Source organism: Oryctolagus cuniculus, chromosome 12 (genome assembly GCF_964237555.1).
Source record: "Oryctolagus cuniculus chromosome 12, mOryCun1.1, whole genome shotgun sequence".
NCBI classification, from domain to species: Eukaryota; Metazoa; Chordata; class Mammalia; order Lagomorpha; family Leporidae; genus Oryctolagus; species Oryctolagus cuniculus.
Window position 1 is genome coordinate 399,536 of NC_091443.1, and position 17,140 is coordinate 416,675.

General features: G+C 59.3%; 1 protein-coding gene across 7 annotated transcripts in view; it reads left to right on the forward strand.

Annotated features, from left to right (window-relative positions):
- Positions 1-17,140, forward strand: part of NTRK3 (neurotrophic receptor tyrosine kinase 3) — a 265,470-nt gene that overhangs the window by 33,574 nt on the left and 214,756 nt on the right. For all 7 annotated transcript variants that reach the window (XM_070053298.1, XM_070053297.1, XM_070053296.1 and 4 more), the window contains exons 3-4: positions 15,278-15,352; positions 15,742-15,813. In XM_070053298.1, the coding sequence (XP_069909399.1) occupies positions 15,278-15,352; positions 15,742-15,813 (147 nt within the window). The remainder of the gene's footprint in view (positions 1-15,277; positions 15,353-15,741; positions 15,814-17,140) is intronic.

Sequence of the window (17,140 nt, forward strand, 5' to 3'; positions counted from 1 at the left end):
CCGCTGTCCCAGGCCACCCAGAACGCCGCCGCCGTGAGCAGCCAGGGAAGTGGCAGCTGGAAGCCCAGTGGGGTGCGCAGATGGGGCTCCCCACGTTTCTGTAGTGTGCTGCAGCTCCTCGCGCTGTTGGGTCATCTCTGGCTCTCAGAGGCAGGCCGGCCGCTTGTCTAGCAGGAAGAGAGTAGGGGAGAGGGTCCGTGGACAGCGAGAGAGCTCCAGGGCCGGCCGCTGGGCCGCCACCGGGCAGCAGGTGGAGAGCCGCGTGCCCAGGGGAGCTTGCTCCTGGCCTCAGTTCCTGACTGAGGACACTCGAGACGGTCACTTGGCTTTTCGGCAGCTCGGTGCCATCGTGTGTAAGAAAGAACCTATTCTTTAGGGTGGGTGTGGGATTGCAGGGCGTCTTGGGGGTAAGGGCAGAGCCTGGCGCCCTCAGAGCGCAAGCAGCATGCTCTTCACTCGTTTCCGTGGGCATCAGGTTCGAGTCCTGCAGTGGGAGACAGAGCTGCACAGGCAGACATCGCCTCGTGTACTGGAGCTGTTTGGCTTCGTTTGGGAGCCTGTGGAGTGGATTTATGGAGAGGTATTTAAGGACAAGTAGTTTATTTGGGAATTAGTTCCAGGACACCTCAGTGAGGTTGTGGGGAACCCAGACAGGAAACCAGAGAGCAGGGTACCAAGCCAGTGGCTGCTGTGGAGCAGCTGGAGTTTAATCCTCGGAGGGGACCTGGGAGGGGCAGAGAGCAGGGCTGCAGGGCTGTCCAGGCTCGGGAGCTGGGGAGGGCCCCGGGCATTTGTCCTCCAGGCACCTGGCAAAGATGTGCAGGTCCTGGCTGTGGGAGCTGGCTGCTGTCGTGGAGGGCACCGGTCTGGGGAGTGTGGCAGGTGCAGCCGTGTGCAGGTGTGTCGCGTCTGCTCCGACTGGGTTCTCCCTTACTTCCTTGGGCACTGGCAGTCCTGGTCCCTTCCTCACCTTTGGGTCTTGGGTTTCGGCGGTTCCTCTCCTTCTGTACCAAACACAGGCCTGGGTGTGGGTTCTGCCTCAGCAGCACCACAGGGAGGCTGAGGCTTCCTGAGGAGCTAACTCAGGGAAGGGACAGTCCTGGGCCCCGCTGACCACACCCTGGAGATAAGCACCGATGCCTCTGTTAGCCCTAGGGGCACTGGCCCTGTGGCTCCCTAAGCAGCTGTCCAGAGGGGTCGTGGTCAGTCGTGTCTGGAGCACGCACTCGCTGCCGGGTTCCTGGAGTTCTGCGCTCGACCGCAGGGCCCGTGCTCCACAGCAGCCAGCTCTAACCTCCGTCTGCAGCTGCGGGAGTCCCCTCCCCAGTGTGGAGACCGAAGGGGAAGACAGGGGCGTGGGGTGAGGCCCGGGAGGGGGACACCAGGAGCTGGCGTCACGGCAGGAGGAGGAGCTCCTGGCCTCCCTCCTGGCGGGCCATCAGGAGAGGCTCTGAAGGCAGGTGGTGAGGACGGGAGGGCTCCTGCAGCCTCAGGGAAACCACTAAGGGTGTTGGGAGCTAGCGCGTGGACTTCCGGCCCCTCCAAAGGCACGGAGAGCGCAGTGAATCAGCCTTGTCGCAGCCCCTGGTCAGGAATCCAGACCTCGTGGGAGGGAGCAGAAGGGGCGAAGGGGGAGGGGTTGAGAGCCCTGCACACCCATCGCAAAGGCTGTGCTTGCCCCGTGCGGGTGCTGATTGCTCCCGATGAGCAGACCCAGCGGACTGGGCTCTGCCAGCACACAGGACGCTTCCATCAAGGAAAACTTCCCAAGCTGGCCCCAGGACGCCCCGGGCAGTGGCCGGCACCTCGCAGGCATAGGGCCTAGCCGGGGTTCAACCCCGTCTCTGCCTGAGTGGATGGCCACAGCTGCTCTGGAGTTAGCAAGAACAGTGACTTCTCTCTCTTTCTCTCCCCCCGTGGCTTTGCACCCCAGCTGACTGCATAGAGGAGGGCGATCTTGATTTCCTGAGGTGACCTTGGCCTGTCTCTCTGGTACCCTTGGGGTCTGGGATTATTGTTCTCACAAGCCAGGGCTGTCTTTCCTCCCAGTGGCCAGGAGTTGCCCTGTAACACAGAATGCCTGAGCGTCAGGTGACTTCGCTCCGTGAACTCTGAGGTGGAGTTGCAGGGAGCAAACCTGCCCTTGGTCGGGGAAAGCATCGCTCTGCAAGTCTGCGCAGTGCACTTGAGCCAGCGCTTGCTGACAGTCCACTTCTGTGACTTCCACACTGAGGGAATTAAGCCTCCATGTGGCAGCTATTAAGAAGTGATAAACGCTCTGACCCGGTTAAGGGTGGCCTGGCTATCTCCTATCTCCCTGAGCGGACTGGCCACACAGAGGGCAGCACTGTCAGGGCCCCCGGGGCCAGCAGGCTCAGGCACAGAGCGTGTGCTCTGGGGCACAGTGGAGCCACTGCTCTGGCTTGAGTGAAAGCCTCCCCTTGCTCAGACTTTCTCCTCAAGGCCCGTCAGGAAGGGAAGGGGAGGCAGGGCCTGCCCCGGGCTGTCTTGGTTCTTGATCAAGGACCTTTTTTTTCTCTCCTGCTCGGAGTGAGGGTGAGGGTGAAGGTGAAGCTGTCTAGTAGGGCCAGAGGGTTTTTTTTTTTTTTAAGATTTATTTTATTTGAAAGGCAGAATTAGAGAGGGAGAGGAAGACACACACACACATACACACACACAGAGAGAGAGAGAGAGGGAGGGAAATTTTTCATCCACTGGTTCATTCCCCAAATGGCCACACCTGCTGGGGCTGGGCCAGGCTGAAGCCAAGAACCTGGGACTCCCTCTGGGTCTTCCATGTGTGGCAGGGACCTGAGCACTCTGGTCCTCTTCTGTGTTTCAGAAGTGGAGTAGCCGGAACTTGAACCAGTGCTCCTATTGGATGCTAGCGTTGCCAGGGTGGCTTTATCTATTATTTACCATAATGCCGACCCCTCCAGAGGATTTATAGTTAATGTGGTGTGACTCCACCTGTAGACAGGACAAGCCATTCTTCAAGGGGCGCCAGAGTTCCAGTCTCCTGGTGCCACGACCCCTGTTTCTTTACTGCTCCGTCTCTCCATGGCTGGAGAAAGTCCTGGTCCCCACCAAGAGCCTCCCACAGCCGCAGTGTTCTCTGATCTGCACGTCCATTTCTGCTGTGGGCCAGTGATGGGCTGAGTGCTGTGGGTGTGGACAGACGGTCCTGCCCTGCTGGACTTGTATCCGAGGCAGGGGATGCAGTGAACAAGGCACAGTGCCCGAGGTGCCTGCAGCTTTTACAGTGCTGAGAGCTACTCGGCTGGCAGAGGAGATGCCTGATCATGAGAGGTGCTGGGAAGGAGACTCCGGAGTGGGCATTCCGTGCCTTGCTGCTGCTGGTGCTTGGGACTGGCTAATTCCTTCTGTGGGGCTGCCCTGCATTGCAGGATTCTTAGAACACCCCTGGCCTCTTGTCACTGATGCCAACCTCCAACAGTGACATCAAAACATCTCCAGGCATTGCCAGTGTCCCCTGGGGCACTGCCCTGTGCTTGAGCACCGTTGGTCTGGAAGTTGGCTACACAGAAGGTCAAGGAAGGCCTCTGTCCGAGGGAATGTTTCAAGAGAAACCTGAGGCTGGCATCTTGGCCAATGGCAAAACTCCATGCAAAGGTCCTGAGGTGGAGTCAGGGAGCTGGTGTTTTGGAATAGAAAGGAACCAGTGAGCTGAAGCCCAGTGGGGGAGGAGGAACAAGGGGCTGGACCACCTTCTGTAGGACCTTGCTGGCCGGGTGGAGTCTGAATTCCACCCGAAGACTGAGGAAAGCCACTGGGGGTTGGCTGGTTTGTTTTGGTTGAGAGATGGGGTCAGATTTTTGTTTCAGAAGCTTCTGTGTGGGGGGTGGGTTTCGGCTGCACTGGGATGGACTTGGGGCTGTGCTCCAGAGGCCGTGGCCTTTGTGGGCCACAATGGTGTCAGTTACAGAGGTGGACTTCCTGACGGGATGGCTCTTGGAAGGGTGTGGAGGCCAGGGTCAGTGGTGGGGCTTGGCTTGGGTGGTGGCTGTGCTGGCTGAGACACAGCAGGCTCAGTGGGAGGAAAGCAAGGTCTGGTGCTGGATCTGTGGCTTCAGCTCAGGAGCTGCAGTGCACGGAGCAGGTCTGGTGAGAGCTGTCAGCACGTGGAGGGGCTCGGAGCCAAGCACCGGCTGAGATCACCTCGCCCAGGGAGGAGGAAGTGGAATGAGGAGCCTTGGCTGAGGCTGGAGTCTCCAGCATCCAGGTGTGAGACAAGGCAAATGGAGTTAGGGACAGGCAGGGAGCAGGCAGCGCACATTCAAGGAGGCCAGAAAGAAGGGAACTGTCCAGGAAGCAGGGTCAGCTGGGTACAGTGCCACCAGCAGGTCGGGAAGGGACAGCTGGGTACAGTGCCACCAGCAGGTCGGGAAGGGACAGCTGGGTACAGTGCCACCAGCAGGTCGGGAAGGGACAGCTGGGTACAGTGCCACCAGCAGGTCGGGAAGGGAAGAGAGGAGAGTCTACTGGAGTTGTTGATGCGCACAGCGCTGGTGTTCTCACAGCCTGGTCTCAGTGCAGGGGTAGACACAAAGGAAGAGTGGGGTGAGAAGTCAGAGGGACAGGATGTGGGCCTGAGAGTACAGATGGTTTGGGGAGTAGACGGTTCTGAGGAGGAGACGGGTGTTCCGAGGGCACAGGAAGTACTCCAAGGAGACTGTTCCGAGGAGTAATGGATCTTCTGAGGAGTGGGTGGTTCCGGGGAGACGGTTCTTCAGAGGATAGGTGGTTCTTCTGCAGCGACAGTTCTGAGTTCTTCTGTGGAGGTGATACCTCTGAGGACACAGTTCTGAGGAACAGGTGCTGCTTCTGAGAACAGTTCTGAGGAGTGGGTAGATCTGGGTAGTCAGTGATTCTTCTAAGCAGACAGGTCTTGTAGGGAGGACATGGTTCTCCTGAGGAAATCGCCCTCAGGAGGGGACAGTTCTTGAGTGGGTGGTTCTGAGGAGTAGATGCCCTTTCTGAGGAATGCGTCCTGGGGAGGAGATGGTTGACCCGAGGAGGCAGCTCTGAGGAGGAGATGGTTGACCCGAGGAGGCAGGTCTTCTCAGGAGGGGGGTCTTCGTGGTGTAGGTGCTCTGAGGAGGCAGTTCTTCTGAGAGCTTGCTTATTCTGGAATACAGTTCTTCTGAAGAGCGGGTGGTTCTCCTGAAGAGTGGGTGGTTCTTCTGAGGAGGAGATGGTTGACCCGAGGAGGCAGCTCTGGGGAGGAGATGGTTCACCCGAGGAGACGGCTCTGAGGAGGAGATGGTTGACCCGAGGAGGCGGCTCTGAGGAGGAGATGGTTGACCCGAGGAGGCAGCTCTGAGGAGGAGATGGTTCACCCGAGGAGGCAGCTCTGAGGAGGAGATGGTTCACCTGAGGAGACAGCTCTGAGGAGATGGTTGACCCGAGGAGGCAGCTCTGAGGAGGAGATGGTTCACCCGAGGAGACGGCTCTGAGGAGGAGATGGTTGACCCGAGGAGGCGGCTCTGAGGAGGAGATGGTTCACCCGAGGAGGCGGCTCTGAGGAGGAGATGGTTGACCCGAGGAGGCGGCTCTGAGGAGGAGATGGTTCACCCGAGGAGGCGGCTCTGAGGAGGAGATGGTTGACCCGAGGAGGCGGCTCTGAGGAGGAGATGGTTCACCCGAGGAGGCAGCTCTGAGGAGGAGATGGTTCACCCGAGGAGACGGCTCTGAGGAGGAGATGGTTGACCCGAGGAGGCGGCTCTGAGGAGGAGATGGTTCACCCGAGGAGGCGGCTCTGAGGAGGAGATGGTTGACCCGAGGAGGCAGCTCTGAGGAGGAGATGGTTCACCCGAGGAGGCGGCTCTGAGGAGGAGATGGTTGACCCGAGGAGGCGGCTCTGAGGAGGAGATGGTTCACCCGAGGAGGCAGCTCTGAGGAGGAGATGGTTCACCCGAGGAGACGGCTCTGAGGAGGAGATGGTTGACCCGAGGAGGCAGCTCTGAGGAGGAGATGGTTCACCCGAGGAGGCGGCTCTGAGGAGGAGATGGTTGACCCGAGGAGGCAGCTCTGAGGAGGAGATGGTTCACCTGAGGAGACAGCTCTGAGGAGATGGTTGACCCGAGGAGGCAGCTCTGAGGAGGAGATGGTTGACCCGAGGAGGCAGCTCTGAGGAGGAGATGGTTGACCCGAGGAGGCAGCTCTGAGGAGGAGATGGTTCACCCGAGGAGGCGGCTCTGAGGAGGAGATGGTTGACCCGAGGAGGCGGCTCTGAGGGGGAGATGGTTGACCCGAGGAGGCGGCTCTGAGGAGGAGATGGTTCACCCGAGGAGGCGGCTCTGAGGAGGAGATGGTTGACCCGAGGAGGCAGCTCTGAGGAGGAGATGGTTCACCCGAGGAGGCAGCTCTGAGGAGGAGATGGTTCACCCGAGGAGGTGGTCCTCATGTGGAGTGGGTGGTTCTTCTGAAGCGACAGTTCTGAGGACTAGACGCTGCCCCTGAGATGTGTCAGGAGGACATGGTTCTTCTGAAGAGCGGAGGTCCCAAGGAGTAGGCGGTTTTCTGTGGAGTAGGTGGTCTTCTGAGGAGCCCGTCCTTCTGAAGAGTGGGCTGTTGTTCTGAGTAGTTCTTCCTCCTGGGGTGGTTCTCCTGTGAAGACAGTTCTGCTGAGTGCATGGCTCTTCTGAGAAATGGAGGCCTCGGGGGACGGTTCTTACAGAGCGGATGTCCTTGTGATGGTTCCGCCGAGGAGACAGCTGTTCTGAGGAGGAGGCGATCATTCTGCGGATGCAGTTCCTCTGGTTCTTCCCGTTATGGTTCTCCTGAGAAGGTGGTTCTCCCAAGGAGCAGGTGGCTGTCCTGAGAGGTGGGTGGTCTGTGGGAAGACTGATCTTCCTAGGAACTGATTTTCCTGGGGAGTAAGTGGTTCCCTGAAGGTGGGTGGTGTGAGGAGGGCGGGTCTCAGAAGTAGCTGGTTCTTGGAAGAGCAGGTGGGTCTTGTGAGGAAGCTTTTCTGAGAGGTGGACGCTCTGAGAACACAGTCGTCCTCCCCGTTCTGAAGGGCGAGTGCCTTCTGTGGAGACAGTTCTGCGATGGCTTAGAAGGCGGCGGTGCTTCCGAGCAGAGAGCTGTCCTGGGTCGATGCTTCCGAGAAGGAGTTCTGAGGAGCAGTGGTTCTGCTGAGGAGTGAACGCTCCTCTTCAAAGCAGTTCTTCCGAGGAGGTGGTGTTTCCCTTGAGGTGTGAGGGTTCTCCAGAAGAGCCGATTCTTAGTGCTAGTGCATGGTCCTCTGAGGAGCAGATGCTTCTCCTGAGGGGTAGATGCTTCTCCTGAGGGGTAGATGCTTCTCCTGAGGGGTAGATGCTTCTCCTGAGGGGTAGGCCGTTCTCTGAGGAGTAGATCATCCTCTGGGGAGTAGGCCGCTCTGAGGAGGCATAGGTGGTTCTGAGTAGACAGTGCTGAGGAGATGCTTCTCCTGAGGGGTAGGCCGCTCTCTGAGGAGTAGATGCTTCGTCTGAGGAGTAGATGCTTCTTTGGAAGTTGACGTAATTTGCCTCAGGAAATGGTTATTCTGAGAAGTAGGTGACTCTTCTGAGTAGTAAATGGTTCTATTTTTAAAAAGATTTATTTATTTTATTTGAAAGCCACAATTGCAGAGAGGGAGAGGCAGAGGCAGAGAGAGCGAGAGTGAGCGAGAGAGAGAGATATCTTCCACCTGCTGGTCACTCCCCAAATGGCTGGAGCTGGGCTGGTCTGAAACCAGGAGCCAGGGTCTCCCATGTGGGTGCAAGGGCCCAAGCACTGGCCATCCTCCACTGCTTTCCCAGGCACCTTACCAAGGAGCTGGACTGGAAGTGGAGCTGTCAGGTCTTGAACAGTGCCCATATCTGATGCCACTTCACCCGCCACGCCACTGCCCTGGCCCTGGGGGAATTTACTAGTGAGCTCTTTTAGGATGTGCCTGTGTGCTATCAGAGGATCCAGAGAGAGTGGCAGGGGAAGAGAAGTGAGTGCATTCTTGATAGTGAGAAGGGTTGGGGAACTGCTAGGTAAGTGCTTGAACTCTGTCGGCAGTCCCTTGGAGTTTGTCAATTTGTTCCTTCCTTCCTTCATCCACTTACTCACTCATTTACTTATTTATTTACTGTTTCATTCATGCACATATCCATCCACCCATCCATCCATCCATTGATCCATCCATCCACCCATCTGTCCACCCATCCATCCATCCACCCACCCCTCTGTCCATCCATCCACCCGCCCATCTGTCCATCCGTCCATCTGTCACTCACTGACTCTTTCACTCACTCATTCACTCGCTTATTTGCTTATTCATATTCATTCATTCACTCACTCAGCCATGCACACGTCACTGAGCACTTGCTTGGCTCTCACGGTGCGAGTTCTTAGCCACTGCCTGTGGAAAATCCTTGCTGTGGTAAAGACCACGTCCATCCACAGAAGGAAATGATGGAAAAGACATTCCAAGGGCCTTCCTGCCTTGTCTTAGTTTGGTGCCAGCTGACTGCCCAGGTCACCACTCCTGATACTGGCCATAGGATTCAGCTAGGCCTGGCCCTAGGAGGGAGTGGTATGTGGGGGCTCCAGGGCCTGTAGGACCATCTTTCCCCATTGCTGGACCTTGTGCTGAGCTCCCTGGAGTCTGGTCCGGATGGGAAATTCAGTGGTGTTCCCTGGGCCATCTTCCTCCTCAAAAGCTGAGTTCTGAGTGCTATGGGATCAGACCAGGACTCTAGGCTGATTGGGGGCGAGGTAGGGACTATGCAGACACTGGATGTGGGGTCTTCTGGAAGTAGATAGGGGAGCACTGACCTGGAGGCCTTGCAGGTGTGTGCTCACCTGTGTGGCTACCCACTTGGAGATTCTGGGAATGAGTGAAACACACTCCAGTGAGACAGATGCACTTCTGAGAGGCATGTACCCCAGTGAGACGCACACCCCCAGTAAGATGATACATGCCTGTGAGATGGGTGCACCCCAGTGAGATGCACACCCCCCAGTAAGATGGTACACTCTGTAAGACGGATGCACCCCAGTGAGATGCACACCCCCAGTAAGATGATACACGCCTGTGAGATGGGTGCACCCCAGTGAGATGCACACCCCCCAGTAAGATGGTACACTCCTGTGAGACGGATGTACCCCAGTGAGACGCACACCCCCCAGTAAGATGGTACACTCCTGTGAGATGGGTGCACCCCAGTGAGACGCACACCCCCCAGTAAGATGGTACACTCCTGTGAGATGGGTGCACCCCAGTGAGACGCACACCCCCCAGTAAGATGGTACGTGCCTGTGAGATGGACGCACCCCAGTGAGACGCACACCCCCCAGTAAGATGGTGCACTCCTGTGAGATGGGTGCACCCCAGTGAGACGCACACCCCCAGTAAGATGGTACACTCTTGTGACGGATGTACCCCAGTGAGACGCACCCCCCCAGTAAGATGGTACACTCTGTGAGATGGGTGCACCCCAGTGAGACACACACCCCCAGTAAGATGGTACACTCTGTGAGATGGGTGCACCCCAGTGAGACACACCCCCCCAGTAAGATGGTACACTCCTGTGAGACGGGTGCACCCCAGTGAGACGCACACCCCCAGTAAGATGGTACACTCTGTGAGATGGGTGCACCCCAGTGAGACACACCCCCCCAGTAAGATGGCACACTCTGTGAGACGGGTGCACCCCAGTGAGACGCACACCCCCAGTAAGATGGTACGTGCCTGTGAGATGGACGCACCCCCGCGAGTGGCGCAGGGTGTGCTGGCTCTGGTCGTGGGTGGTTCAGACTGTGGTGGCTCCGCTCACAGGTAGGGCAGAGTGTGGTGGCTCTGGCACAAGGTTGTTGAGACAGAAGAATGGGTACAGGGCGTCCGGCTCGAGGCCCTGGTCCTCCTTGAGGGTAGAGGTGGTGGTTACTTGAAGTACTGATGTGTGGGCAAGGGGGCCCCGTGGAGAGGCCCCTAGAGGCTGAGGAGAGGTGGGCTCCCAGTGCACAGGCTGGAGCTCAGATGGCGCCTGAGCCCAGTGCACCGGCCGGGCACATCTGGCTCCTGGGAGGCTGGCCTTTTCTTAGCGGATGGCAGAGGTGTGCGTCCTTGACCTCTTCTTGTGTTAGGACACAGCATCTGTGCATCTGCAGAGCACAGGTGTACACAGACCTCTTGTCCCTGGCACGCACCTTGCAATTGATCCGGAGGCAGCTCTGGGGCTGCCGCCTCCCGTCTGTTCACCACAGAATCCGTGTTCCTTCCTGTGAGTCCCAGGGCGGGACTGGCTCCCTGTGGTCCTTGGCACCCTGCTGCCTGTGACGGGCAGTGTCTCAAGTGCTGATATGCTGGGTCACCAGCCCAGCTGCCAGGCCCCCAGGCATTGATCCCCCTCCAGAGCTGTGGTGGGGGCCCAGGACTTGGCAGTGTGGACCAATGTCATGCTCCCAGCTCCCTTGGTGCCCCAGAGAGTTTGTTGATGAGGCTGAACACATCAGATAACGGAAGGGCGGGACTGCTGTCTGGTCCAGCAGACACAACACAGCCTTGTGACTGTCAGTTTCCTCAGTGGTGCAAGGCTTCAGAGTGCGTGTCTGTGTCCTTGTGTGTGTGCATGTTCACACGCACGCGTGTGCTCCAGTGGGAACTTGTTAGGAAATGGAACTCCAGGCCACTTTCCCCAAGCACCCAACTTGACCCTTCCGTGCCACCCCTCTGAGAACAGGCTGCAGGCGAGAAGGTGGTGGGATCCTTGGGGTGAGAGGGCCACCGGTATAGGACTTGTTTTCCAAAGCTCCTGAGCTCTGCTGGGGAGCGGCAGATCCAAGAACGCTGTCTGGAACCCCGAGTGCACCAGGAAGACGTGAATTATGACTGCAGCTGCAGGAAAACCTCAGTTATCCGAAAAGCGCTTGCGGAACTCACGGCAAGGAAGCAAGAGCGGCTGTCGCACTCCGTGTGCGTTTTCCTGTGGCTTTAAATCCTTGTCATTCTGTTTGCTGTTCCTGCATGCATGGTTACGACGTCAACACAAGGCTGAGTGTGTCCACCAGGAAGGAAGCTGAGGGCAGGAGGGGTGAGCAGCGCCCATGGACGTAGCTCACACAGCAGCTCTTTAAGAGCCTGCAAAGGACACTGGCTGTGCCCGTCTGGGGAGAAGGGGCTCTGGGGACAGCTGCTCAAGACGTGAGACCCACAGCCCGACACCAGGGAAGAGCCTGTGGGCAGTTGGAAGTGACGCAGCAACCACTAGTGCCTGGAATTCCGCGATGAGGGGCCACGTGGGTGGGGCTCGGGTTCTGAGCACCCGAGCCCCCGGGGTCGGCTGGGCTGGTGAAGATGTGGCAACGCCAAGGGCATGGGGTGCACTGGGCTTCATCTCTGCTGCTCAGCCAGCGTGGAGGTTGCTTATCTGAGGAAAAAAGAAACACGAGGCCAGGAAGTTGGAAATGCAGAGATCTCACATGTCAGGGTCTCACAGAGCAGCTCATCACCAGCCGTGGGGATTCTTAGTGAACATGACAGTGACCGAGGGAGCAGCAGAGGATGGACAGGTGAGGCAGTGCCAGGAAGAACGGGGGTCCTCCGAGGTCTGTCTCACGGCAGACCTCTCCCTGGTGAAGAGCCCTGTCGTCTGTGGGCCTCCTGGTCACTGGGGTCCCCTGGGGTCGGTGGAAGTGGACACCCCGGAGCTGTGCAGTCCTGTGGGCGGAGGAGGTGCAAGCATTCAACACCAAGTCCTAGAGGCAGAAGCAGCTCTGGAACGGCTCCCGTGACAGGCTTTTAATTAACATGTGGACCACACAGCCTGTCCCATCTAATTTTTAGATGCTCAGAGATTGCCAACTCATTTGCACACTGGCCCAAGCAACACAGGAGGAGGAAGGAGGGCTGTGGTACGCAAGTGCGATAAAATCCATCTCTCCAAGGACTGTTGTGCTCTCCACGCACGCGTGGTTCGTGTTTAACCCATGCCATGCCTCCTTCCAAAAATGGGCACAAAGCCACGTGCTGTGGCCTGAGTTCCCAGGACCTGGAGCTGTGTGTGAGTCACCGAGGACGGCTACGCCACCATGAGTTTCTCAAACTCTCCCAGTGCCTGGGGGCGCACGGGGGTCCACGGTGTTCAGGGTTGGGCCCAGGTTTCCTGCAGAAAGGCTGTGCTGTGTGTCGTGGGAGGCTGAGCAGCCTGGACACCCATGCGACTGTGTGACGCTTTCTCTTGTCTGGAGACATGGGCAGAGGGCCCTGGGGATCAGCTCCACTCCCTTTGAGAATGGCGCGTTGAGCGTGTGTTGGGGTTCAATGATGTAGAGTGGGGGTGGGCGGTAGCCCTGTGCCTGCGCTTCCTCTGCTCTCCCACCTCTGACAGAGGTAGGGGCACTGGCAGGGGGCTGGGCCAGGCCTGGTGGGCCCTGCACTCCCACTCTCACCGCGACAGCGTCTCAGTTGCTCCGAGCACTTTCCCCACAGCCAAGGTGGGTTTGTGAGATGCCGCGGTCGGCCGTCCCTGCCCGATGTGGGGTGCAGGCTCCTTACCCTCCTGGGAAAAAGCGTGGCTGCTGTTTTCTAAGGGATGGACCAGGCCCCTGGAATGAGCCTGGGACACTACAGAAGAGGAAGAGCCCCTGTGGCTGCGTCGTTTGCCGCTAAAAGAAGCAAAACCGGCCTCTCCCACTTATTTGTTTATTTATTTTTATATTGTTTAGAGCCTGCCTTCTCCACTCGCGCCCGTGGCCTCCCTGATGGCACACAGCAGCGGCAGTCACCAAGGCTGACCCGGCTGGTCTGGCCCCAGGGCTGCCCCCTCACTGTCCTGCTGCTCGCCGGAACCGCAGCTCCGAGCCAGCCGTCGGCACACTCCAGGCACCTGTTCATAGGTTTCTGCTCGGAGAGGCTTCCTGGAGGTTGTGGCCGACAGCTCTCTGCCCTCCCTCTGCCGCCTGGGTTTCGTCGGGGGCTGCGGGAAAGTGACAACTTCCAGCAGAGATGCGTTGTTGGTTTCAGCTTGAAGACTGGGGATGGCAGCTCAGCGTCTCTAAGGCTCGGGGTAGATGTCCCGTGTCCTGAGAACTGTGGGGTGCCCGGCACCTGGCAGGGCGGGCGACGTGGTCTGCAGCCCACGTGTCTGCTTTGGGAGGCAAGTATTTCAGACCCCCATTGGACGGAGGAGATGACAGAGGCCTGGGAGGAACTGGGCAGGGCCACACAGACGGAGGAGTCCTGGGTCGGGCTGGGTTGGCAAACGTGCAGGGCTGGAAGTTGGTGCTTTACTGTGGAGGTCACAGGCTCTCGGCAGCAGCATCTGAGTCCACGGTGCCCCGAGAGTGGCCGGGACAACCGTGAATGCCTGCAACGTGCACACCTGGATCTCAGCTGTGCCAGGCCCAAAACACGACTCTTCATTGAGCTCTTCCAAGTGTCAAACCGTTCCTAGCTCTGGGGCTGAATGAAAGCTGGCAGCAGCTGGGTTACCGGCCTGGACCCCGACTCCTAACCGTGTCCTCACACCGTGGCCATGCAGTGCCTTTCCTTGGTTTAGGGCCACTTGGGCCCTGCCAAGCAGTGGTGGATGCGCTGAGTCCCAGGAGAGCCATGTGCGTCTCGAGGTGAACGCATCGGGGATGGGTTGGTCTGGGTGTGCGGTTGGAAGGCCGAGAAGAGCAAAGCCCGAGTGCAGTGTCGACCTGTAGCCCACCTGCGTCGGGCACACTGGGGCTCCCGTGAGGGCTGAGAAGAAGGCTCTGTGTACGGATCAGTTTGATGGACATCTGCTCGCTGGGAGCTGTTCTCCCGCTCCTGGGTGGTGGACCACGCTGTACTGTGTCATCTGCGTGGGAACTGTGGCCTGGGGAGTGTGCCGAGTGACCTGGGGGCACATGCTGCCTACTCCTCTGCCTTTCTGTCTGAAAAGTCGCCAGGGTTATTGCCCTGGTAGGAGTAGACCAAGGGAGCTGCCGTGGGCTGAGAGGGTCCTACGGAGACTGTGGAATTGGAGCCTGGTGTGGGCTGGCACCTGTCCCTGTCCCCAGCAGACGCTCTGTCCCCGGCTGCCTGGCGGGGCCCTGGGAGAACATGGTGGGGAGCGGGCCATCAGCCCTTCTCATCGCCGTGTGGCTTGGAAATGCTTCCAGAGGCCCTGGCAGCCACCAGCCTGCTGCCTTCCTGGCTCCAGCTCGACTCGGTGGCAGATGGCAGAGCCACAGGCGTGGCAGAGCCAGGCGGAGCCGTGTGGTGAAGGTGGCTGCCTTTTGCTGGCGGGAGCTTGCCTGGGTCGCTCTGTCTAGGGTGAGCTGTCGCCTCTCTGTGCTTTTCACCATGAGACCCTGTGGGACGGATCCCAGAGGGACAGATCCGGAGGGCAGCGGGGCAGGGAGGGCGGTTTCCTGAGCTCCTCCGTGCTTCGTGGGACAGCAGCGGTGTGTGAATGGGCGTCTTCCACACTGCCCCTGAGCTGGAGAGGCCCGGGCATCATTAGTCGGCCCGTGGAGGGCCTTCTCCTGCTATAGCACCTCCCAGTCTCTTTGCTTTCAGCTAGAATGTATGTGCTGGGCAAGTTAGCTCTGGGCTGTGTCTGTTGATTCCAAAGCTCTGGTTAGCAGTGATTTATGTCTGATTAATACATCCAAGAAGATGAATTGATTGTTACTTAATGAATATAGTGTGGCAGGCCCGAGCCCCTTACACTCAGGGTCTCTCAGGACCGAGCACAGGGGCAGTGCTGGTCCGGTGTTGCCGAGAGAGGAAGCGCCAGGCTGGAGGGGTTGGCACCTGCTGCAAAGCCCTGGCACCCACTCTCCACCGCTCCTGGTGCCTCTGCGCCTCTCTGGGTCACCTCTGCAGGTCACACCTTGGTTTCTGCTGAATTCCGGATAACTGGGGTTCTGGCCACGGAGCAGGGCCGCTGGTGTCTGCACCCTGTTGGCCACTGAAGCCACGCCCTCCTTTTTATTCATGTCATTTGCATCATCTTCAAGGGAAGAACTGCGGAAGAGCCTGTCCTTAAGAAATCCTAAATAGGAGAAAGATGGGGGTGGGGGAGCAGGGAGGTAGAGTGAGTCTGGAGCTGGTGGAGAGAGACTTAAAATTCTGCCAGGCTGCATGGTGACCCCACCAGGCAGCTTACCCACAAGGACCCGCAGGCCTATGGCGGGAGCCCCACCACAAAGAGGCTCAGAGGTTTGGTGACTTGGCCAGAGGCCAGACTTGCGTTTGACTGACCCTGGTCCACCCTGAGGTCTCCGACTTCAAAGCTGACTGTCCTGCCTGTCTTCCCTGCAGACACATCGAGAACTGGCCCAGCCTGCACACGCTCAATGCCGTGGACATGGAGCTCTACACTGGACTGCAGAAGCTGTGAGTGCCAGGCGCGGGGGAGTGCTGTTACCCTGGGGGCCAGTGGTGGGGTTGGCGCCGCCCCCTTACGCGTGCCAGGCATCTCCCTCCCCTGCTTCTCCCTCTCCTGGAGACACCAGGCAGCGGCTGTGGTCAGCCCTCGTGGTTCAGATGTGCATCTGGGGCTCACACCGGGGCCCTTTCCCAGCCGCCTCCTCTGCGGATCTCGGTGCTGGTGGCTGTGAGGACCCTGTCGGAGTGCTGGACGAGCGGAGCCCCTGGCCTCCCCCAGGTTGGGGCAGGGCAACCATCGGCCCTGGGCCAGGTCTCCGTGGGGTGTGCCTGAGGCCCCTGGCCTCCCTGATGCTTGGTTCTCTGCCGCCCCCTGAGCCTCTCTCCTCCCTGTCCAGGACCATCCGGAACTCGGGCCTGCGGAGCATCCAGCCCAGAGCCTTCGCCAAGAACCCTCACCTGCGCTACATGTGAGCGGGGCTGGCGGGGGCAGTGTGGGCGGGAGCCCTGGGCGGGGCCTGGTGCCCTGGGGCACAGACCCCAGGTGCCTAACTTCCTGGAACTTCAGTTTTTTTCAGAGTGGGGATTTGGGCCTTGGTCGTCAGGACGGGAAGTTGGGGGCTGGGGGCCCCCAACTCCAAGGGTGCCCCTCCTCGTGATGGCATCCCTCTTCATGGGAATCAATGATGGGATGTGACGTGAGCAGCCCCCTCCCCGAGGTCGTTGGTACAGTGCAGCGAGCGGGTGGCTTGGAGGAAGCAGGCAGCAGGCTGGCTGAGCACTGTGTCTTCAGATTTGGGTTCAGAGAAAGCCCAGAGAGGGGGCAACAACAGTCTAGGGTCACTCAGCCTTGTCTGGAGCAGACTCAGAGCAGGGCTTTGGGACTTGATGGTCAGGAGGAAAATCGGGGCTCCTGTCTGGTCATGTCCCCCAGGTCATGTCCTCGGGGTCACTTCATGGGAGTTGATGCTTCTTTTCCAAGCCTGGTTCTGGGCTATGGACCCTGGGCTCGACGGGACAGCCATTTCCCGGGAGAGGTGGGCTGGAGGCCGCCAGGGAGAACCCGGCCCGCTGCACCTCAGGGCCCTCCAGTGAGGGCGTCCACTGGACAGGCTCCTAAGGAGCAGAGACCGCAGGCACCACTGCATTTCCGGCGTGCAGCTGGTCTTTCCCTCGGCCACTCGCAGGCCGTGCCGACAGCACTTGGGAAGGCAGGGCGGCCAGGCTGGCTGGAAGGCGCGCAGGAAGAGGCAGGGCTTCCACAGGCAGCTGTGGGAAGCTGGGGTCGCAGGGCAGGGCGGTGGGGAAGGCGTGGCATCCAGGCAGGAGCGGGGGCTGTTTCAGTCCTGGGAGGGCCTGGCCTGCCTTCTGCGTGGTCTCCCAGGTGCTTCGCGGGTGCTTGATGGGCGCTGGTGGGTCCGCCGTGGCCGCCCGTGCTCTGTGCCGAGTTTTCCGCCCCCTTGGAAATGGCCGTTCAGAGGCTGGTGCTCGGGCCTGAGGCCTCCTTCCAGCCACTGGGGTCAGCTCTGCCCCAGCCTGCTTCGGCCTCCGTGGTGAAGGTCTCCTTGGTGTGTGCTCCGCACAGCTGCAGGCATAGCTGGGACCAGATGTTCCAGGTGTTTATTTTACTGGGGATTTGGGTTTCATTGTCAAACACCCTGAGGGAAAAGACTTTTGCCACTTCAGAAGTCTCTCCTTTTCGGCACCTTGCACAAGGGTTGCAAAGCCTGGGCCCGTGGCAGGGCAGGGGGTGGGGGTGGAGGAGCCTGGTCCACGTGTCCCCTGCAGGGGCATGGC